This window comes from Poecilia latipinna, unplaced genomic scaffold (assembly GCF_001443285.1).
Source record: "Poecilia latipinna isolate Pla-1442-1.1 unplaced genomic scaffold, P_latipinna-1.0 Scaffold37, whole genome shotgun sequence".
Classification (NCBI taxonomy): domain Eukaryota; kingdom Metazoa; phylum Chordata; class Actinopteri; order Cyprinodontiformes; family Poeciliidae; genus Poecilia; species Poecilia latipinna.
Window position 1 is genome coordinate 158,757 of NW_015112653.1, and position 23,991 is coordinate 182,747.

The 23,991-nt window shown below is 37.7% G+C and overlaps 1 protein-coding gene across 2 annotated transcripts; it reads left to right on the forward strand.

Moving 5' to 3' along the window:
- LOC106954819 (E3 ubiquitin-protein ligase Midline-1-like) lies at positions 1–23,242 on the forward strand. 2 transcript variants are annotated; one of them, XM_015044608.1, is made up of 11 exons: positions 1–309; positions 2,514–3,235; positions 5,159–5,218; positions 15,978–16,073; positions 16,821–16,928; positions 18,274–18,422; positions 18,602–18,729; positions 19,277–19,420; positions 20,412–20,573; positions 20,689–20,896; positions 21,093–23,242. In XM_015044608.1, exons 2-11 carry the CDS (start codon positions 2,570–2,572, stop codon positions 21,439–21,441), a joined length of 2,070 nt encoding a protein of 689 aa, XP_014900094.1. In that variant the 5' UTR covers positions 1–309; positions 2,514–2,569; the 3' UTR covers positions 21,442–23,242. The 2 variants fall into 2 exon arrangements, with proteins under 2 accessions (XP_014900094.1, XP_014900104.1); XM_015044618.1 differs by lacking the exon at positions 5,159–5,218 and having other exon boundaries at positions 4–309.
- Positions 23,243–23,991: the final 749 nt, after the last annotated feature.

The following is a 23,991-nucleotide window of genomic DNA, read 5'->3' on the forward strand; positions in this document are numbered from 1 at the left end:
CACTGCTGTCCGCTCTCCTCCTCTTCTCCCAAGCTCTGGCCGGAGCTCCCGCTGTAGGTGGAGCTGGCTTTCCTGGAATTGTCGGGCAACTTTTCCTGTTGTGCTTGCTACCTCTTGCTCAATCTTTCGCCTAATGACAGCTCTGCAGCAGGATTACTGGGGTCTGGAAAACTTGTGCCATCTGGATGCGTGCTGCACGCCGGAGTCCATGTTTATTGCATTTGTTAGAAACAGATTTTCATGATTCAGGTCAGAGGTTTCCCTGAAGCAAAAATGTCTCGGCAGTGCAAAGTGGGGCGAAATCCATCGGTGGGTAAAGTAAACTTTGTATGAATGGGAGCGCTTTTAGGAATGCAGAAAATACTTGGGGCTGTTTGGAGTGGCTCTTTGCCACAGTGTTATTTTACAAGCTTTTGTATAAGTCCGGGACGTCTTATGATATAGCTGGTGATGACATTAGAATAGCCACCTCTTCCTACTGTGCTTATTTAAAACTGCTCTTTATTTGCCTTGTTTTTTTTATCACAGACTGCATGCTCCAACAGGCGAACCTGTTTGACAAGACCTGCAAAACCTATTGTAGTCGGCTATGTTTTTGTGTCTTTTGCGGTTTTTAATTTTTTTATTGCTTTGAAGTTTTATTACTCAAAAATGTTACCTGTGATTAGTAAAATGGTAAAAAATATATATATTTAAAAAGTAATGTTAGAAAAACAAGGATTTCCACTGAAATTAAATTAGAATTATGCTATATGTCTCAGACATATAGCATATCTCCTGAGACAGTGTTATAAAGTACACTTAACAAAATTTGTTATGAAAGCTTTTCTGTTTAAGATTTTTTTTTTTTTTGTCAACAATGGTGGGGGAGAGATCAGGTTTAATCCAGAAAAGGAATTTCTTGGCAGTTGCATTGGCAGGTCTGTGTGTAAAGAATAAAGTAACAAGCTAACAAAGGCCAACAGATGCTTCCCAGTCACAAGAAACATGCTCAACAACTGTGTCTTGTGTTGTAGCCACAGTAAGATAAGCAAAAGTCTGGAGATTCGAGAACAACGGAAAACACAAACTTGCTCTGAGATATTTGTGGCGTCCCGCACAATTTTCAAGGGGCTGCTTGTGGCCCGACTGTCCTTGATAATGAGCTTTTGCCCTCTTCACGCTTAATGAGTGGAGGTAAAGTTCGCGCAGGGAGACGCTGTGAAGTCCGGTGCGTCCGCTTGCAGCTGGGGGTGTCTGAGCGACCAGGGAACAAAGGCTTAGTGTCTGTGACGGTGTGGAGCCCCAGCCTTCTGCAAGCAGGCCAACAGACTTCTGCTTGGCTGAGCTGTCAGTCCTCGCTGCTCTGTTCCCCAGTGGATGACAGTGCAGAGGGGAACTCATGCAGGCTCCCCTGGAGCCAAATTAAAATGAGCTGCAGCTGCATTCTTCTAGTTCAGCAAATCAGATCTGCACCTTATACGCAAAGGGTTATTTATTAGTAGCAGACACCTGCTTATCCTAACTGTCCCACAACTATTTACACAATTCATGTACTTGAGTTCATCTTGCAAAGGAAAGCCAAATAAAACTCAAGATGGGACTGAATTAATAAAGTCTGATTATTCTAAGTAACACATAGTTGTGCGAAAGTCTTGTTTAATTCAGGTTTTATTTGTATTTTGTCTAGAGAGGCACCATTCAGACCACTTGCTGATACTCATTTTAGCAAATTTTCAAGTCCTTTTTCAGAGGTCTTATGATGTCATGGCTCCAATCATTCACAGATCATTCACTTTTTGTTTTCTACCAGTTCTTTTGTAAGCAGTCATTAATTAAATATATTAACAGTAGAGACAACTGTATGGTGTTTGTGAGGGAGATTCTGTCACCATAAGCTACTATTTTAAAGACATTTTAAATTGCCTTTGGCATATTACCAATTCTAGTGAGACTAACAAACACTGCCACTGAAACAGTAGAAACACTGGGTATTTTCTCTTGAGAAAATAAGCAGCCTTTCTTAAACACTTTCCAAAAGACTGCCAACATTACAATATCAATCACTTTCCATAGTAGACTGCGGTTAAAAACTGTATCTGTTCAAACTTCCTGCTCTTTGCTGTAAATGTTGATCTCTCCTGTAGCCTGAATGAACTGCAGACATGTCTTTACATGTTTCAGAAAATACAGTTTTCTTTTTAATTTGGCTTTTACCTCTCTGTGCTGCCATTGACATTTTTTAATCACCTTACTGATTCTGAAAATAACCCATATCCGAGTCATCTTCCCTGACTACCAGCTTCCACATAAAAGAGTGTTAATGCTTGTGAAATCTAGAAGCTCGTGTGATTAAGCTCTCTTATTTTGAATTCGTACCCAATCTGATCTCTATGCCTCTCTATTCATTAAATATGGACAGTTGGATTGAATAATTCCAACATCTATTTAATTAGTTTTTAACTCTCCTCCCCACCCCCTTCCAACTTTCTATAACTGAGTAACTGAGCATTTTTCCTTTGTGTCATTCATAGATAGCTGATCGACTTCCCTGGATTTCCCTCACAATCCCTCTTTGTTGTGCCTGAAAATGGAAACACTAGAGTCTGAGCTGACCTGCCCAATCTGTCTGGAGCTTTTTGAGGACCCACTGCTGCTGCCCTGTGCTCACAGTCTTTGTTTCAACTGTGCCCATCGTATCTTGGTCTCCCATTGCACCCCCAGCGAGCCTATCCAGTCTATCAGCGCCTTCCAGTGTCCAACTTGTCGCTATGTCATTACTCTCAACCAGAGAGGCCTAGAGGGACTCAAACGCAACGTGACCCTACAGAACATCATCGACCGCTACCAGAAAGCCTCTCTAAGTGGACCCAACTCCCCAAGCGAGACTCGTCGTGAGCGGGTGATCCCAGAAGGCAAAGCCATGACGTCTCCTACGGATCGAGTGCAGTGTCAGTTCTGCGAGCAGGACCCCCCTCAGGATGCAGTAAAGACCTGCGTTACCTGCGAGGTGTCGTACTGCGAGGAATGCCTCAAGGCCACCCACCCAAACAAGAAACCCTTCACGGGCCACCGGCTGATTGAACCCTTGCAGGACTCCCATCTCCGGGGGCTCATGTGTCTGGAGCACGAGGACGAGAAAGTCAACATGTACTGTGTAACAGACGAACAGTTGATCTGCGCCTTGTGCAAGCTTGTCGGCCGACATCGGGACCACCAAGTAGCGGCCCTCAGCGACCGGTATGACAAACTCAAGGTAAGAAATGGAATTATTATTGGAATGCTTGAGAATTTAAAATGCAAACATTCCAGACTTTTTTCCCCCTGCAGATCTCACTTCACCTCTTGAAGTACTTTATTATTCCAGTTGCACAATATGATAGTAAATTATTAAAATTTGCATCAACCAAGAAGCAAATGCATGATGTTAGTGGTATGCACTGTCACATAAATCAAAGTTTATCAGCAATTTTCTTAAAAAAAAAAACAAAACAAAAAAAACACTGTCCTTTGCACTTTATCTTCCTTAGAAGCATTTCTGAATGATCTGCAGCTTGCCAATGCATGCAAAAGTAACGAGTAATTACATCTCCATCTCTTTCAAGTTTACTTTCTAATGTTTAGGAAGCTAATCTGAGTTAACGTTGACTAAAATAGTGTCTTCCCTTAGATGTGATCGACTTCTTTTCTCAGTATCACAAAATTCTGTGTCGTGATTTAAAAAACTAACTAAACAAAAGACAGACATATTTTGCCTGGAATGAGAAATGAGTTCTGGATTTCTTGGTAATCGGTTGTGAAGCCAGTGTTCATTTTCCGACAGGTCCACAGTGGGGGATTTTTTACAAGCATTATAAGCTTTATAGGACTAACTGTGCTGTAGTATGTCATGCAAGAAAACGACCTTTTACTCTGCTTTTAATTCCAGAATGCAATAGCACTTGGACCAGGCACTCACATCCTTACCCTAAGGGGAACTACTCACTTTCAACAGGAGGGCAGGCATTAATAAGACATGATGTTAGCTGGAGCGTGAAAAAGGTGTCTCTGCTTTCAGTTCACTGTAAATTTAAATGAGCCGTTCACGCAAAAATTGCACTGTTATTAGTGATTTATTTTAGCTTGATGAGTTATATGGGTTTATTTTATGATCTCATTTAAAGCGGCCTTTAGTAAAAGACAACAAAAATGTAATCAACGGTTTCAGTATGGAAGCCAGCAGATGACACACCTTAAAAAGTTTATTTTGTCATTTTAATTTTTTTTTCCCTTTACCTCAAGATTATCAGTAAAAGATTGCGTTATCTCAGTTTAATTAAACCTTATCAATATAAGTTTCATTATGATTTAGAAAATTAGCCTTTAAAACCCGTATTTTATGACATGCGACCATTATTTTCTCATGCCTAGCTATAAATTAAGTATCACCAAAATCATGATGGTTGTACTAGCTTCTTATTCAGCCTTAAAATGTCAGCTGAAGGAACATTCATGCAGGATCAACATATTGCTTTTAAAAATCATCTAAAAATGTTTTAAACAGTCATGCTGACAACAGGTTTGTGTTGAAAAGCCTGGACACAAAAGAATAGATGCAGGATGAACCTCCATGATGGTATACCAGCATTGTCGCTGTAGTATTAGTGGCATCGTCCACAGCAAAATACTAAATACTATAACTCAGTTGTTTTCCTAGAGGATAGTCAAATATCAACAGCATAAAATGTGATTATTGATAAACTAGCCTGGCTACCTTTCAGTAACAGAATGATAAACTTAATTAATAGCAGCTGTCATACCCATTCCTGGCGCCGTGATTTGGGAAGTTTTCAGGTCATCACGTGATCTATAGTCAAAGTTTTTATGAAGGAAACTATTCTCTTCTGAAAAACAAAACAAACAAAAAAACAGCCCTTTTTCTTCTTAAAATGAACGGCTGCATGAAAACAATGTCCACTTTCTTCACCGACACTCACAATGTTCATGCATGAGTCACAAACAGATGTTTTTATTTATCATAAAATCAATCCATACCACATTTTTCCCGGTTGCTACGCTTGCCGGTCACAGCGGAATTTGGATGCAAGCGGTCTGTTGGGATGTTTTTTGTTTTTTTTTTTTAGCTCAGAGGATTGGTGTTAACTTCTCTCCTTTGTCTGATCATGCTGTCATCATGCAGAAGTCTCCTGGCCGCCTTCTCTGTGCGGGGAATGATCAGTCATACCAGGAGGCGGACCAGGTGATCAGCGTCATTTCTTTAATCAAACAATCGGGACGGATTTGTTTTATTGATCTTCCTTGAATCTGAACGTGATCTTCCTGAGGGATGAAAAGTATCTGTGAAGATAAAGTGATGTATTCCCTGAAACAGCTAACACGGGTCTAAGGCATTGACTAATGAGACATGCTAATGTGACCTTGGCAGCTGTTAATGTATGAGGTATAGTGCTCAGTTTTATGAGCCTGTTGTGTTTTCATTATTGCATCTAGTAACTAATGTGAGCACTAATGTGGCTTAATAACATCGTCTCAATGATTAATGACGTTACGGATAAAGAGGAATATAAAGGCTTTCCATTTAATCTTCTCGCAGAGTTAAGTATTTACTTGCTGGGTGTAATTTTTGATGTTATTCTTTTTTTATTTATCCCTGCGTCCTATGGACTTCACATTACATGCAGCCACTTCCGCTGTTTGAGGTCGGAAGAGAAGGAGGAAATGGCAATTCCTACCGCTGTGGAAAATAGGCTTTTCTTATAGCATGCAGCCCAGGACCCAGGTGGCTCTGAGCTGAGCTTGTGAATAGCTCTGATGGAGTTTTTCTCTTGATCAAAGTGCTTCAAAATGTCTCCGAATCTCCCACATAAAGAAAATTGTGTGGCATTGCACAGACACGTGTGCTGCTGAGTTATTTGGATCATTATGTGCTGAGATCAGATCCATAATTGCAACATTTTTGTGTCAATATTTGACTTCGAATGATCAAAGAGAGCGACTGCTGCATTAAGGAGTACGACTTTTCCAGTCAATCCCGAAGCTTATATGTAAACAGGCAAAAGAGTGAAACTTTGAAGTGAAATTAAATCGACTCAGTTTAAACCATGGGAAGATGCTAATCTAAAACCGTGCAAACAATAGGGGATAATGTTAAGACTTTAAAAGATGTTATTGGTGATAGTGGGACAGTGCTGCACTTATTCACAGTAAATTCCGTTTTTAATTTATGTGGTTGTGCAATGATTGCAGTAAACAGAAGCCATTGTGTCCTTCTATATCACTGTATGCGAATTCAAACTGTTTATCTTGTAAAGTACTTTGAAATGACATTTGCTGCGAATTGGGGCCTCATAAATAAACCATGTTGAGTTGAATTATATGGAGCATTGTAGAAATGACTTTCACTCAAATTTTGTTCTCATTTTCCAAATAGTAAAATTATACTTTCAAATATTGAACTTTTATTGACAGGAACACCAGTCTGAATTAACATATTTTAAAAGGTAGAGCAGTAAATATCCTTGTGCATTGCGTAATAACGCCGTCAATTATCACATTGAAAAAAACAATTTGATGGAGGCGTAATAATATTTACACAATGTGACGTCGACTACTACAGGAAATTAAATGTTAAAGTTCTGGAAACCATTTCTTCCTCTGCGTGTATGTCAGCTTCTCTTGAATTTCAATGCAAACACACATTATTCTGCCTAATGGTTAGTGATTATCTGCACCCAAAAGTATTGAGGAAGTCCGGTAGAGCGCATTCTGAGATGCATGAAAGCCTTGATTACAAATTAGGGTTATTCCACCTAACGCTGATCTTGATTTTCTTGTTTCTTTCACAGCTGTATGTAAAAAAAACAAAAAAAAAACAGTTTATTTTATATATTTAATGTAAAAGTTATGCAAAATGTTTTGCTTATTAGGTCACAGTCTACCTTTGTTTCCACTTCTACCCTAGCTCAGGAATCACTGGCATTCCACATGCAGGACACAGCAGACCACAGCCAGCTCTAAAATATGGAGGGAATTCAGCTGGAAAACTTTTTTCTTATCGTGCCTCAAAATAAATTCAAACATTTGGGCACACAGCAACAACAGGGCTGACGTCAGTGGGGCGCCAGTCACGGTCAGGTTTTTTTTAGCTATGTGCAACGCTCCACATACTTTTGGATGACATTATTTTAAATCTGGTATGAGATATTTTGATATAGGACTTGTCCCAAGAATAGTTCTTCAGGGATTGGAGTCTGATTTTCCTCGTCAAAGAAAGGGTCACAATATCTTTAGCTGAAAAGCAAAACCACTAAAGACAGACCTCTGGAAGGATACAATGGATAAAAGCTTCTCTATTGAAAAAAAAAAAAAAAAATCCTGTAAGGGACAATTTAGGAACCCACAGAAATGGACAGTCATCAAACTAAAAAAAAAAAAAACTAAGACAGTTCAAAATTAACTTCAGAAATGATTTAAGGTATAGAGAAAAAGACTAAGATTAATTACATTAATTATTCAAAATATTGCTACATTAAATGCAGTGCTGAACTGCCAGTATTATTGTAATTGCAAATATACTCTTTAAATCAGCCGATATGAAAATGACAGTAAGTGTAGTACTGATCTATAAAATACAACCCTTGATAATTAACCATTACTAACGAGACAAGTTCACCTTCAATCTACCCCGAAATGGAAGCACTTTTGGGAACTGTAGTATGTGGCGTTGCAGAGTGTTGTGGTTTGTTGCCTTTGTGTCCTGGCGCCTGTCTATGTTGAACCAGAATGTGGGATTTCGGATGAACTGTTTGTGAGGTTTTTTGCATTTAGGTACCTCTGTCTGACTATCCATCCGTTGTCTGTAGCTGCTTTGTCTGATTCAGGGTCACGTGGAGGCTGGAGTTTATTTCGGCATTAAAAGTGCTCGAGTTTGGGAACATCCTGGTTATGTTGCCAGTCAAATGTATTACAGGGTTGAACGACAGCGATACTCCCCCTTAGCTTCAATGTAATGATATTCCTAAAAACTTGGACTGTGGTAGATTACCAACATATCTTTGGAAACCCCAAGCAAACAACTTGCAGAGAACGGGGGACCGACTCTCTGGAGCTTTGTCCTCATGATTTCACAGAATCTTAGATGGGGCATTTTAATGGTTTTATGGATGGAGAATGGAAGATCCACAATATTATTCTCAACTCCACTGGTTAAACTACACAAATCAAATAACTGATGGGTTTACTGCTTCACAAGTTCATAATGCAGAGCTTTAGATGCTTTTTCTGATTAGAGATTGGAGTGAAATACAAATTCATGCATATTTAGTAAAAAAAAAAAAAAAGAGCAAAGGTATATCAATAAAGCTTATGTGGTTTTAGAATAGTGGCAGTAAACAAAAAATATTATGATAAGAAGGATTATTTAGAGGATTTTATTTTATCTTCATTTTCCAAACATTAAAATAATAAGTGAGAAACCAAGTTTATCTAAAGGAAGAGTAATTCGATTTAAACTGAGGTATATATATATATATTTTTAAAACTGACCAATCAATATGTTTGTGCACAGCATATCAAAGCTATTCAGCAGATATTTAAGTCAATCCATGACTTGTCAGGTCTCATAAAAAATATTATCTCATTGTGAAATAAATTTAAAAAAATATATAGAAAAATACAATTTAAAGCACAAAATATGGTGGTTACTTACAAATGTACAAAATACATTTTCCCACTACGGCATTCAGAGGTGTGATATAATCTTTCAGACTACAAAAAAAATTTGAATAGACATTTTTAATTTAAAGATGCAATATTTTAACATAGTACAACTGTGAAAATAGAAACAATAAAAAATACATGAACTGTGTAATAATTTCGTTAATATGTTAATAGTCAGAAGAGAAAGGAGAACAACAATAATACAATTATTGGTGTATACAGTAATTCCTTTTTTCAAAAATATCAATGAAGCGATTTTTAAATGTAAAATAATTTGATATACTGATATGACAATGAAAGACTGAAATAACTGAAATACTGTGAAATGCAGAACAGTAATCTCGATATGCAGTAGACTACCAAGACTGCAAAAAAACAAAATAGAAACCTAAATATGTAAGTCATTGAGTTAAAATAAATTAGAATTAAAAGCATTTTTTAAAAATCAAGGAGAAACAGTATAAAATAAAGTCAACATGATAAAACCACTGGTGAGCTTCAGCATTTAGGCTTCTAGTTTAATCCTGAATAAATTTGTATCCAGTAAGAAACACAAACAGAACTTGTGGAGCTTGGTGTCTAGTATTGGGATGTTAAGGTTTGCATTGTTTCTAAAGGTTGTGGTTCATTCATGTGTTTTTATCACAAATAATGAGGCGTACCCCACAGATATCCAAGCAGAACTTGAACATTTTGGGGCTTCGTCTGTGACCTTTGCATATTCTTTGCGGCATCCCATCCATTTTCTGTCTCTGCCCTGCTCTAATTAGGGCCTGGATTGTATTCCATCAGTAAAAGTTTGAGAAGTTGGGCACACCTCCGAAAGGTTTCCAGACTAGTTTGTGACAAAGTCAGACACAGAATCAACAACTGTCTATTTTCTCTTAACTTGAATTTTAATAAAATATCATGGATGCTTGTGGACTGTGGTAGGAAGCCGGAGTACTTGGAGAAAACCACATACGCAAAATGTAACCCAGTGGAGATCAGTTCTCAACATTTTTGCAATATTTGTTAAGAATTGCCAATGCACTCGTGGTTTCACACTTTCCATCGCATTGTTACAGTTTAGACCAAATTCATTTATTCCCCCCTGCAGATTTAGCAATATTTACATTTTTTGCCAACATTTTTCTACTCTATAAAAGCATTGTTAATGTTTTGGATAAGAATGTGTGGAAGGAAGCTAAAAATGAGGGCGATAGCAAGGAGGTCTTCCAATGTCAAGGATGTCAAAATATTTAAACTATATAAATACATGAAATCATTCTCATACACATTAGTCATTGAAAACAATGCAACGTAGTTATAAACTTTAGAAGTTTAATGGAAACTTTAGATTCAAAATGGATTTCTGTTTTTAGCCCTTTCACACAAACCAGATATTTAATAAATATATAAAAATCTGGTCTTAATTAAGTTGTGCTTCTTCAAATAAAATGCTAATGACAACTAAGAGTGTCCAGATTAAAATAATTAGAAAATGAATGACTAAATAAATTAACATGCAAAAACTCCCCCAAAGAAATAAGACAAATAAAAATGTAGATCAATGAAATGATCTACTACTACTACAACGGAAGAAAAATGTTAAGGATCAGTATAAAAAAGAAGCCTAAGACGCAAAATAACTGCAGTAAAAAATGGAGACCATAATTTCTGGCATTGGGATTTTGGCTTTTATTTTTTATTTTCCCCCGCTGGACATGTTGTGCTGCATTTGCATCAGGTTTCTTGTTGTGTCTCCAGTGCTTTGTTTGATCAGAACTGGGACGTTTTGGATCTGTTACATACTTCATCTGCTCTTGGCTCTACGGTCTTCTGTCCGGCCAATGTCTGCATCTGCTTTGTCCTACATGCATTTCTAACAGAACCTGTAATGCTCACAGGAAGAATATGGAGCCAATTTACTAAATTCCTAATGTTGACACAGGATAAAACTCCTGATCCTGACAGTGACCCGCTTGGACTCTAAAAGGAAGGAAGAGCGTCTGGCCAAAGCAAAGGTGTGGAACCAGAAGCATTCCAGTAGAAAAGGAAGCTGCTATTCTTTCCTCTCGAGTTTAAATGGTTTTAGGAAAGAGTTCTCAGTTCGGAGAAAGTTATTCAAACTCGCAAGGAAGATTGATGTTGTCAAAGGAGTTATATTTTAGGCACATTCAGAGAAGCAGCAGATGAAAATGTTTCCAGAAATGAACTCACTTTATGACTGATGCTGCCTGCTGTCTTGTATTTTCCCATTTCCTCTTTCTGACTTTATTTGCGTCTCACTTGGGATAATCAAACACTTCCTAAAAGCACACACATGTGCCTGTATTTTAGGCCACTTTGATCAGCACGCTGTGCTCCACGCTCTACTTTTTGAAGCTATGAATTCACCTCGCCTGTACCAGCAACACAGCCTCCGAAATGGCTTTCATCACACTCTTTTCAGTATAAATAAATCATATTTGTAAGAGCAGTAATATAAAGCCTCTGCTATTTTGGTATACGGTGACGCACTATACCTTATGAAATCACAATGTGAAACACCTAACATGAAAGTGGTCTCCAAACCGTTTGCTTCAGGCTTTGAACCTTCGGAGCTTTATTTTACCAGCTTTCTCTGATCACTGACTGTTTGGTGTTTTCAACAAAAAAAATTACAAAAAATCGACGCATTACATTATTATGGTTTTGCCATCTCTGTCATGCAGATTTGATGTCGGAGAACTGCTTTGTTGTTCTAGCTGTGTGTAGAAAACGTAGACGAGTTAAAGAGTAATATTTTTTTTAATAAATTAGGCTGTAGAAGTTGAATTTATTTAAATTTAAAATTAGATTTAAAATGAGGCAGACTATTTTATCGTTACTAAACAACCAAAATTGGACTTATTAATTCACACTTGTATATAAACATAAATGGAAGCACCAAAGCATGTCTGGATAGAAATAGTCAGGTTTTCAAAACCTCTAAAATTGGATATCTCATCCTTAATGCAGTTAGAATCGTTTTGATGAGATGATAGAGAAATTGCCAAAAGGACCAAACTTGCTTCCTGACTGAAAAACCGTAATATTGCCATATATCATAAATTTAATAATAACGGACTGCCTAAACTCTGGTTGGTTCATGTTGTCCATGCTCTTTCATTGCCGTGTTGTTTAAAATTATATTTTTTTTTTAACTTGCATGGCAGAATGTACATTTCCTCTCTTGAGTTTCAAATACAAACATATTGTTTGTACAGGTTTACAGCAACACTGCATTCATTTGAACTGAAAGATCACGTCCTCTATAATGCTGGAACTATATCTTACCTTATATCAATACTGAATCAGTACTATTTCATGTAAACAGGACAAGGCAGTTTTCCTTTTTTTTAATATATATAATGGATATGAAGATATTCATTTATATTGCCAGCTGGAAAGTATTTAGAATTTGTTTAGCTACTTAATTGCAACTTTAAAGCTAACTCTGTGGTGATGCAAAGAATAAAAACAAGAATATTACAAACATAAAAATATCATGTTGTTCTGAGCCCTTGTTTATAGATTTCTCAATGAGCAGCTGCAAGAACACATTGTTTGTGCCAAATCAGCTAATAGAAATGAGCACCGATTACTTGTTGGTTTTTAAGAAAGAAAATTGCTTCTTTTACTGGCTTTGTCAAATCGACGCAGGCTAAAATTATGTTTTAAAGTTGTCGTTAGTTTCAAAATCAGAGAAAATTGTACCAAATATTTGCAATGCTCTGCTGATGTTTCTTTTAGTTTTCAGATACCACAGTGATTTAAATGTTGCTGTTGAACTGGGTATTGTTCCAAAAACCTTTGCTGTGAATAGTTATGAATGATTAAGTAGCATTCTGTAGCGCTGAGCTGGACACCAGGAATGAACAGCACTGCTCCTTCTCCTGTGTGTTATTTATATTCAGTGTGGCATCCCAAAGCCCTGGTTCTCTATTTAATCCTTAGATTCATTGCCTTGGATAGATTTAAACTACAGTGTGAACCTGGGGATTTTCAGACATTTTTCATTAAATGTACTCTTAACCATGACAAATTAGTTCTGCTGTCGTAGCTGCTAACTGGGACTCTGAGGCAGCTGTTAACATGGGGAATCATTATATGGAGATAGACTTCAAGAGCGGTCCATCAAAACCAGTCTTTTTACATCAGTGGAGGAAAAAATAAGGTATATTTCCTACATTTTAAATAATTTAAAAAAAAAAAAACAGGACTTAAAACATGGAGGAGAGGGGATCATAGAGCAAACAGAGTAGCCACATACTTTGATAAAAATGAAAGGTTAACTTTGTATTTCATGAGTTAATTGTGTTAAATTAGACTCTACAGCCTCTATTCAAGGATTTGCAGCTAATTTTTTCTATGTCAGATTTTGTAGTCCTTTGACAAAAAAAAAAAAATATTTGAAATTTTGGAAAACCTTCATTTGTTGGTTACCTGCAGTAGTCACTGAGGAGAAACGGTTATACACCTCGCAGAGAAAACAATCATTTATTTGCACACTCACACTTAAGATGCAGGTTGGAATCTCTAATTTAAAATCCATTAACATTACTCAAGAGCCGATGTATGTCCTCTCTCTCCCCTGGGCATTCAAGAAAAGATCGGTGGTATTTAGTGGTTTGGGAGTTAGTGCAGGTAACTCGTAGCACCTCATCTTTGCAGTTTTCCGTCTGTGGTGTCCGACTAGCATTGTTTAATTGCAGACCTTTGAAGTCAGCACACTTAGAAAAGAGAAAAACAGATTTTTTTTTTGTTTCCTTTTGCTTTTGCTGAATTTTCCAAAGAGGTCTGCACCTCAGTTTCTTGAGGAGTATAAAGTATCCCGTTCTTGTTACATTGCGTGAAGAAATATAACACTAAACTTGGTTCTTGTACAGTATGCGCACACCTTAACCCAACACGCACGTTTTTTCTTTGAGATCTGGTAGAAAACTGGAGACAAAACTCATGTGAGCAGGAGAAGAATGTGGAAAGCTTCACACAGAAAATCTCCTGCTGGGATTTGAAACCAGAACAGTTTTGCTGTTAAGCGGCCGTGCAACAGCTCTCTTCCACTAGAAGAGTGGTGTTGATCTTTTATTGAATGCTCATAAAAGGAAACTCTACAAAAATATTTTTCTGTTATTACCTCTTAAAAGCTACAGAAGAGCACAAAACACAAAGCATTGCATCAGTGGTGGTGTAGCGATTTAAAAACCACAGGAAAGTACTAAACGATTTTGAATGAAGAATTGTTTAGGACGAGACTGTAAGGTTAATATGAGTGGTGAGCTCCTGTTGGATGGGTTTCCGTCGACTGGGATCCCCTTGAGACTTGTTGAGAGAACAATTATTAAAACCTTCTGCTCGTCGTCCTTCTCTCATCTCCCGGATCCACAATCTCCTGTTTCAGGCTCCTATGGCTCCCAGAGATATGCTAGCCCAGCTGTTAGCTGTGGGGACCCTTCATGTCCCAGGGCAGCTTACCAGGTGGTAAAGTGCCCTCTCTAACTTAGTACATAGTCTTGCTGTACTGGGCTGGTGAATACAGTATTCACCAGCCCAGTGAATATGTGTAAAGCATAGCAGCTTTACACATGACCACCAATGATGCATATTAATAGGTACACAATTCAGAGAAATGTGTAATCTCAAAGCTAAACTGGCATGTTAACAATCCAGTATCGTTACTAAATGAAGATGGAATAAAACCGGTATTTTATTCAGCAATATTTACACATGCTGTATAAAAAAAAAAGAAAAAAAAAAGATTTATAACCTTTTCTATTGTCTGATGCTACCTTTGACTAAACCTTTCCTGTTTTTGGGTCTGTTGGGGTGATCAAAAAAAATTCTATATTTTTTAAAAGACAGAACAAAGAGAGAGAAGATTGTTCTTTTAAAAGATGCCAGCCAAGATATCAGGAGGAGAGCACAATTATCCGTTTCATCATTGAAAACTAATTCAACGCCCGATAGAGTCGCGCTCATCTAGTTGAACAATTATATTCTAGTTTAAACAGCAGGGAAATATCCAGCCGCCAGAGAGTTCAGGACTGTCCAGGAGTGAATGTGTTTTAGTGTGGAGTCGTGTGCAACTTTGTAATGAGTCTGTCTGAAGCTGTTAAGTGAGATTCAAAATGCACAGTGAAACTGGTCCTGTTCAAAATGAGCTGAAAGGCTGTACTTTTGGCCTGTTTTCTACAAAAGCAATATAAAAAGTAAACTGCCACTGCACTTAGTGACAGTGACGTTGATTTTGGAGAATTGTCCAGAGGCCTGATGAAAGGGAAATTTGGAGGAAAGAAAATGGGTGGATGCTTTCAAGCCTGAGAGCATCATCTGAACTGTGAAGCAGGGAGTGGCAGCATCATGTAGAATACAGTGAGCTTTAAAAATGGATAGCAACCCTAAGTAGCAGTAAATTATGAGTCAAAGTGGAGTAAAGATTACAAAGTCATGATTTTGAGGTGGCCATCACAAAACTCTGCTCTCAGTCCCATAGGATATTGGTGGATATATCTAAAGAAATATATATATGTGCAAGATACACCAGCTCTGTCAGAGAGAATGGGGAAAAAATCACTTTAAATCCATGTGAGAAGCTTGTGGAAGGTCGCTCAAAACATCTGACCCATGTCAAACTGAGGTAAATTATCTTAAAAAGTCTCGTTTACTAGCTTTTATCACATAGAAATAATTTTACCTGTTCAATACGGGGTGCAAAAATGTTGCAGGTTAATAACTATTTTCTAACATTACATTTAAAATGGATTCATATTAAAGATACTAGAAAAAAAAGTTGTGCCCAATTCATCTTGACATCTGTGTTTTAATTCTAGAGGGATAACACTCAGCATATAAGATGACATTTCTTCCCATCAGACCGTCATCATGCCACCCAATTACAGTCAAGAGACTAAGTTTGAAATGTAAGCCTTTGATCTCGGCCAGTGATTAACACAGCCAGGGTTTAGTTGTTTTAATCACCGGCAGATGTTCTGCTAAGCTCCATGCCCCAGCAGGCTGGGTGATGGGATCTTTGGCACACCACAGGGAGGACTTTGTGGGGGTTCGCACTAATCAGAGCCTAAAAGTGGACAGCCAGATTCAGTTACATCCACTGTTCTCTGTGTCTGGGCTCTGACATGCTGTATACTGATGTTAATAAATGCCGTACCTGCTCTTCAGTATTTGTTCAGCTTCTTTATGGCGTGATGATATAAAAGTGTGTAAATGAAATGCTTTTTTTTTTTTTTTTTTTTTTTTTCAATTATGTTTTCCAGCAAGCATTGGACTCCAACCTCAGCAGCTTAATCAAAAGGACCAGTGAATTAGAAAGTTTGATGGGGAAACTTATCCAAACCTGCCAGAATGTGGAGGTGAGATTTATTTGTCCATGCATCTGGAAACTCTTAATCTCCTTACTGCATGATGAATTACCAGATGTGAAAGTAATATTTGTTCATGTCATCAAAACTCACTTATTATGTTACATTTTTTGTCATAATAGTTTCTTAAGTGTTTTATGTAATTTTGATATTTTCAGAGTAATGGAGAATAAATAATGAAAAGCGTGACTTTAATGCTTAAAAGATTAGCAAAATAATGTAATATAATAATAATAATAATAATAATAATAATAATAATAATAATAATAATAACTTGCTCATTTATTTTGTCATTATAATTTATTATTTTATATTTATTATTTTCCATTCTTAGTTCATAACATTTTGCTAATTGTAATTTTTCTGTTTATTGCTGATTTATTAAACATTATTACTTCTCTGTCACCAAACAGACAGATATAAAAGTTGAGCCAGTTATTGATGAGGAACACATGGGACAAGAAGAGAAATCCCTCACATAATCAATTTATTATGATCTCGCCTCCTGTGAGAGGGAAGAAGTATCATCGCATTTGATTTTCAGCGTCATTTTGCTTGTACGCTATTGAATGTGATCCTCATAAGGGTTCCTGTAAAGATTTCCGATTTTCTCATGAAGAAGCTCGCAGCACAATGTTTTGTCAAAACAAATCCTAGCCTGAGCACCACATATTTATTTATTTATTTATTTATTTATTTATTTTACTGTTGCTTATCTCAAACTTCTTTTCTGTCCAGGTAAATGCCTCGCGGCAAGAAAACAAGCTACAGGAGGAGTGTGACCTGCTGATTAATATCATACAGCATCGAAGACAAATAATAGCAACAAAGATAAAGGAGGGAAAGGTACTCTTGTTCTCTGCACATGTGCATCACCTTGTTTACATTGATAACCTTGCCTCCTGAGACCACGAGCGTTGTGTTATTGGAAAAACTGCAGCGTCGCTACTGAAGTGAGACAAGTGAGCCTTTTTTTGAAACGGTAAAGAAATCTGAGAAAGATGTCTCCCCTCAACTTTACACCGTAAACATAATATATTTAATGCTACTTATCAAGATGCCTTAATGTAAATTTGGTTAAGATCCTACTGAAAATGACTGCATAGTTTCTGCAGAGAAGCTGGAGATAAGGAGGACGAGATAGGGATGATGCGTGGGTAGCACAAGTTTGGGCTAAAAACCATATCGGTTTCATTAACTGAAATATTTATACCAGTCTCAAACTTGAAAGAAGAACCTGTCAGCATTTTTTCACTGTTTTTCACTTTTTTTTTCTTTTTTTTTTTTTTTATAAAACATGCAATTTCAGTTTTGCTGTCAACATCAGAAACGAGCTCACTGTGCGTCAGCGTTTTATTCAGAACAAAAGAGAGATGGGTAATGATTCATGCTGATTAAGTGCAACTAGAGACAGAGGTGGAGTACATGAGTTGACGTGAGACGAGGCCGCTTTTCTCCCAAATAGTTATCAAAGGTGCCAAAAAGACTACAGGTTCTACCCAACATTGCGGGGCTATGGAAGTTCAAACAGAATTTGCGTTTTTGTCGGAGCTTCTGCAATTATTTAAAATATTGTTTACATTCCTTTCCGTGATAGATGGGAATCATCGCCTCTCCCTTAGAGAAGATATATCTAGTTGTGCCTTGTTCAGTTTCAGCATAAGATCAGCCCTGCTTTCGGAGAAGCTCTTCTCTCGAGGACTCTTTCCTTTCTCACCTTGTGCTTCATGACAGGTTGTGAATTTGCTGTTAGGAGGATGTTGTGCTTCTGACAGAGCTGTTAGGAAAGCTTTGCAAATATGCCCTCCATTGCAAGTACAGCTCAGTTTGACAAAAAAGAAAAAAAAAAAAGAGAGAGAAAATCCAAAGCATTCAGTAAATCAGATGTTTTCCCACCAGGATTTTGTGACTGACATAGCTAAACATCACGCTGGATTTATTGGTTATTTAACAATCATCATCTATGTGCTGTGGTGATGCAGGGGTTAAGCACAGCACACATATGGAGGCCTTAGTCGTCGACGTGGCCGTCGCAGGTTCAATTCCCCGACCTGGCGACCTTTGCTGCATGTCTTCCCCTTCTCTCTTTCCCACTTTCCTGTCAATTAACTATCAAATAAAGGCCACTAGAGCCAATAAAACCTTAAAAAAAACAATAATCATCTATGTCCGTGTCACATTTTCTACTTAGGCCATGAGGCTGAGGAAGCTCGCTCAACAGATAGCGGGCTGTAAGCAGTGCGTCGAGAGATCGTCCTCCCTCATCACTCAGGCTGACCAAACCCTGAAGGAGAGTGACCACGCCCGCTTCCTTCAGACAGCTAAAAGTATCTGTGAGAGGTATGAGATACCAAACATCAACATCATATTATACCACCATAAATCTGAATGCATTTCAATGTATTTTTACAAAGCACTGTAAATATTTTAGATACAGTCAATGGATGCATTTTCACCACTTTGATGACACATTAATGACTCTTCTTTTTTTTCTTTTTTTTTTTTTCTTTTAATAACAGAGTCTCTATGGCAACAGCATCCTCTCAGATCCTGTTACCAGAAATTAACCTGAACGATGCGTTTGATACTTTTGCTTTGGACTTCACGAGGGAAAAGAAAATGCTAGAAAGTTTGGATTACCTCACAGGTGAGTGACGCTATACTTATGAAAGTCAATGTTTAATTGCTATGCTTGATTACTGTGTGTAAATTATTGTAGCAGCTATTAACGCCTTGATTCCCCGAACTGAAAATAATCCACTCTTCAGGCCTGAATCACGGATTATGCATTTGTAATGAACAAGGTGGTTTTAATTTCAACACTTGTAATGTTAAGTGGCAGAAGAATAAAAAGCTCACTATATTTGGCAGCAGTGGCCTTATTTTGTGCAGAATGAAAGAGGTTTGATTGTTTATGCTCAGCCCCTGTTGCGAAGTGAAAATGTAACACTGCATGGGGGCTGTGGTTGTAATAGCTGGAGGAACTCCAGTGTAGATTAATTACACTTGTCAGACTGAAAGAAAACACAAATGGATGGTGCTGGTTATCCTCCACTGCTTTCTACGATACATTTGTTTGGTTCGTCTTTTTTTGATGATGTTGTGTTCGGAATGAAATCCACTCCGCATCCATTAGTCTCTTTGGATAAAAAGAAGAAAAAAAAAAGGCTTTTTGTTTTTTTGTTTTTCTGCAGCGCCAAATCCACCGTCAATTCGTGAGGAACTGTGTACAGCTTCGTACGACACCATCACGGTTCACTGGACATCAGACGATGAGTTTTCTGTTATATCATATGAGCTTCAGTATGCCATCTTCACCAGCCAGTCTAATGTTGTCAGTAAGTGCATAATGTACATTTGATTGGAGTTTTACTGTGTGATGGAAAGTAATTCATAAAAAAAACAACAACATTGAACCCAGGACTTTACTATTACACCCAAATAAAATAATGTGTTTCAAGCAAAGATGTGCAACTTCTGGTCAGTCACATTTAATATCAGATTAATATGGTCTTCTTTTAATGATGTATTGAAATGATTCTTTCTCTATGGAGAAATAATCAAACAACATACATATTCAAAAACCCACAGGACCACAAGGATTTGATATTGTCCTTTAGGAAGTTCCTCCTTGATTACATGGTATTTGTAAGTAAGTAAATACACAAAAACCTAAGTGGTCTGGAGGGTTGGTACAACAATAATAGGTCTTTTACAATTAGTGCATTGCATACAACTGACTCTGCATGAGCAAATTTGACCCTTTGAGGGTTAAAATCTACTATAAATTCAAAATGTGTGCCTTATTATTGTGTTTGACTTTTTAAGTTGTGTGTTGATCCCTCAGCTATAAAAAAACCCAGCATAACTGGACTGATAAAAGGCCACAATTGATTTTGATGAGTGAATGTCAACTTTTGTCTTCAACCCTATCTCCTGGGATTTTTTTTTTTTTTTTTAGATTTGTTTCAGTAATAAAAAAAAGAAGAAAAAAAAAAGCTGAAAAGAAACATTTAATGTGACATTTATGGCGACGGGCAGGGCCGATGGTACAGTAGTCTTGATATTGTGCCAGGGTGGAAATGAGCAGCAGACCTCTGGAATTGATCACCCTAATGTGGTCGCAACATGCTCAGTCGAACAATGTTTTCTTGTCTGCCCCAGTGCTCCAGCACACTCACATGAGTGCTAATGAGATTATGCTTGACGAGTCAAAAAAAAAAAAAAAGCAGCCACAGACTGAATTACTGCTGTGATTTCTGCTAACTAAGCCTATGATTATTAACTGCTTGTTCCTCGTCAGTGACTTTCTGTATGTCTGGACTGCAGGTCTGTGTAACTCTGTTGATAGTTGGATGATCGTCCCAAACATCAAGCAAAATCAATACACCGTGCACGGACTCCAATGTGGCACCAACTACATTTTCATAGTGAAGGCCATAAACCAGGCTGGAAGCCGCAGTAGCGCCCCGGGGAAACTCAAAACCAACAGTAGGCCATCGTCAGCTGCAAATATTTAACTGATACTGTTTTAATAATGAGTTAAAAAAAAAAAAAAATTATATGTGAATAAAACAACTTACGAAGGTTTCTGATTTCTTTTAAGGCCAGCCATTCAAATTGGACCCAAAGTCTGCTCATCGGAAGCTAAGGGTATCCCACGATAACCTTACGGTGGAGAGAGATGAGACGTCATCTAAAAAGAGCCACAGTCAGGAGCGTTTCTCCAGTCACAGCAGCTACGGGGTTACTGGGAATGTCTACATAGACAGCGGCCGCCATTACTGGGAAGCTCTGATTGGAGGAAGCACATGGTAAGAGCATTTTGCACTGATTTGGATCACTGAGCTTGGAATGAGTCTTGCTGATTGGTCCAGTGTGAAGTAAGTCTTAAGACCGAAGGAATATACTCATCTGATGCACACATTCTAGCGTTCATCTGGGTTTCTTTTTTACTGCAGTACTTTAAATCAGTCATTAAGTTCAATGTGTTACTTTTCACACACTCAGGTTTGCTGTGGGGATTGCTTACAAGTCTGCACCACGACACGAGTGGGTTGGCAAGAACTCGGCCTCCTGGGTACTCTCCCGTTGCAACAACTCGTGGGTGGTGCGCCACAACAGCAAGGAAATCCCCATCGAGCCTTCGCCCCACCTGCGGCGCCTTGGGATACTGCTGGATTACGATTCGGGGTCTCTCTCCTTCTACGATGCCGTGGCCTCGCAGCACTTGTACACGTTTGACATTGACTTTGTTCATCCAGTCTGCCCGGTGTTCAATGTTTGGAATAGATGCTTGACGATCCTCAGTGGACTGCCAATACCCGATCATTTAGAGAGCACAGACTTTAACCACTGATGATGTCGATGCATTGTCATGCAAAAGTATTCATGCCCTTTGAACGTCCACGTTTGTCTTGGTATGACCACAAATTTCAATATATTTTCCTGGGATTTAATCTGACAGACACAAAGAACCGCATAATTGTGAACAGGAAGGAAATAAGACATGGTTTTCAAATGTTTTTTAGACAACTATGTTAAAAGTATGGGATGCGTTTGTATTCATACCCTTTGGATCAATGCTTATTAGAAAAATGTTTTATGGCTGCAACTCTTTTAGGGCCTATTTTTCTACCAACTTTGACCATCTAGAAAGTCGAATCTTTGTCAGTTCTTTTTTGCAAAAGAGAAGAATTGATGAGCTCAGTCACATGGGTTGGAGAGCATTGGGAACATTTATTTTTGATTTTTTTTTCCATCAGATATCAATTAGATTTAGGTCTGGACTTTAACTGAGCCTTGCTTGCATTCTATGCTTTAGTGCCCATTGTAGCTCCGGCTGAATGGTTAGAGTAGTTTCTGCAGGACAGCCTCTCATAGGTCTTCTTCCAGGATTGCCTCGTATTCATCTCTTCATTTTCCCAATCAGTCCTGATCAGCTTCTCTGTCCCTGCTTTAGAAAAAACATCCCCACAGCATGAGTCTGCCACAACCATCATTTCATTGATAATGAAATGTGTATGTAAATGTGTACACACATTCTGTATGCGAGGGAAAAAAGTTCAATTTTGGTCTTTTATGACCTGCACACCCTTTTCCATTTGTTTACTGTGTCATTTTGATACACTGTTCACATTCTACTTTTTTGACAATGGCTGAATAAATACATAGATTAAATCTCACTCAGGGGGACTTTATTTACAAATCAGTTGACTTCTGAAGGAAATTAGTTACACGTGATTTTCTTTACAGTTATGGGAGAAAAGGAGCTGAACACAAAAGAATCTCAAAATATTCAGGTATTTATTTGGATGAAAATTTGAAAGCTTTGTGTCATTTCCTTCACATTTGTGCACATCTTTGTCTTGGTCTATCACATAGAATCTCTGTAAACATATTGAAGTTGTGTTACGGTGGTAATATTAAATAAATGCAGAAATGTTTAAGGGGAATGAATTTTGCAAACTACTGTAAATAAGTGCATACATGTGACGATCGGATCTAAAAAGCAAACAGGACTGAATTGAGTTTTTGTTACAATTTATTGGAATTATTTAAGTACATTTCAGGCCCTGGTGAATACTTTTTCCTTGCTTTGCACAATAATGTATAATACTCTGTGGGGTCCGATTAGGAATTTGTTAAAATCTAAAGTTCAAGGCAATGTTTTATAAGGGCTCAGGATAATTTTTTTTTCTTTCTTATTGCTTTGTTTATTTTTCATTGACAGTGTTGATGGAATTTCATGCACAGACTGCAACAAAAAAAAAAAACCAACAAAAAAAAAAAACTTTTTATTTACAGGCTTTTTTTAAAGTCAGACTATTTTATTGTAGTGTAACTGATTTGTATTCAATGCCAGCACTTTGATAAGAAAGCCGTCACTATGAAATGCATTTCTAAGCCAACTTCAGTCAGAATACTTTCTTCACTTGTCCTTGCGTTCTAAGGAAAAGAAGGGTTTAATCAGAATAGAGCAGTTTCACTCAGAAAATCTGATTCTTAAAGGGTTTATTTCAACATTTTTAAGTACTTACTATCTGTAGTGGCTTGATTACAGTTTAGAATCTCCTCACTACAGCATCTTCAATGCTTCATCGCAGTTTTCACATTTACATGTCCTCACAAAGGCGAATTAAAAACCTACTCCAAGTGATCATCTGTGTGACCTTATCCTTTTGTTCTGTGATGCTCGGTTAACACTACAAAGTTGGTAATTTCATGGAATAAGCACTCATTGTTTACAGCCATTATTGTGGGATTTCCCATCTTTGCTCAGTCGTGTTTTCACAACACCTGCACCACAGAGCGACGTGTCAATTTTTACTGCTTTGCCAGGATCTTCTCTGACCCACACTGATCCAAAATACCGCCTCTGACAGGATTGACTCTGACGTCTCTTTTTGTGCCAGAGTAATTCAGCCTGAATTTTGCAGCGTCTCCTTTCAACAAAGAAGACAAGGGGGAGGGAGAAGAAAAAAAAAAAATCTGAACTCTGCATGACCTCCCCAAGAGACACCCCGCAGACAAAGCTGTAATGCACAAGCACCACCTCCTCATCCATGTAATACCACCAGCCTTACATTTGAGGACGTGCTCATTTTTGTGTGTTGAGACTCCTTTATAAGAGATTGTATTTAAGTTTTACTAATTTTTTATAAATATTTCACATGCAAAATTAGTAAAGCCCTTTTTTAATAACAGCTTTGGAACTATTTAGATTTAAGAAACTAAAAACATCTGTCACTACATGTTTATTTAAAAAAAACAAAATATACCTCTGAGGCAAAAAAAAAAGAGGCACATACAAAACTGAATTTATGCTGCACATGTTTTTAAAATGTGCAAAAATGCTGTTTCTCATAAAGTATTTATTGGCGAGTATTTGTTTCTCTTCATGAGACAA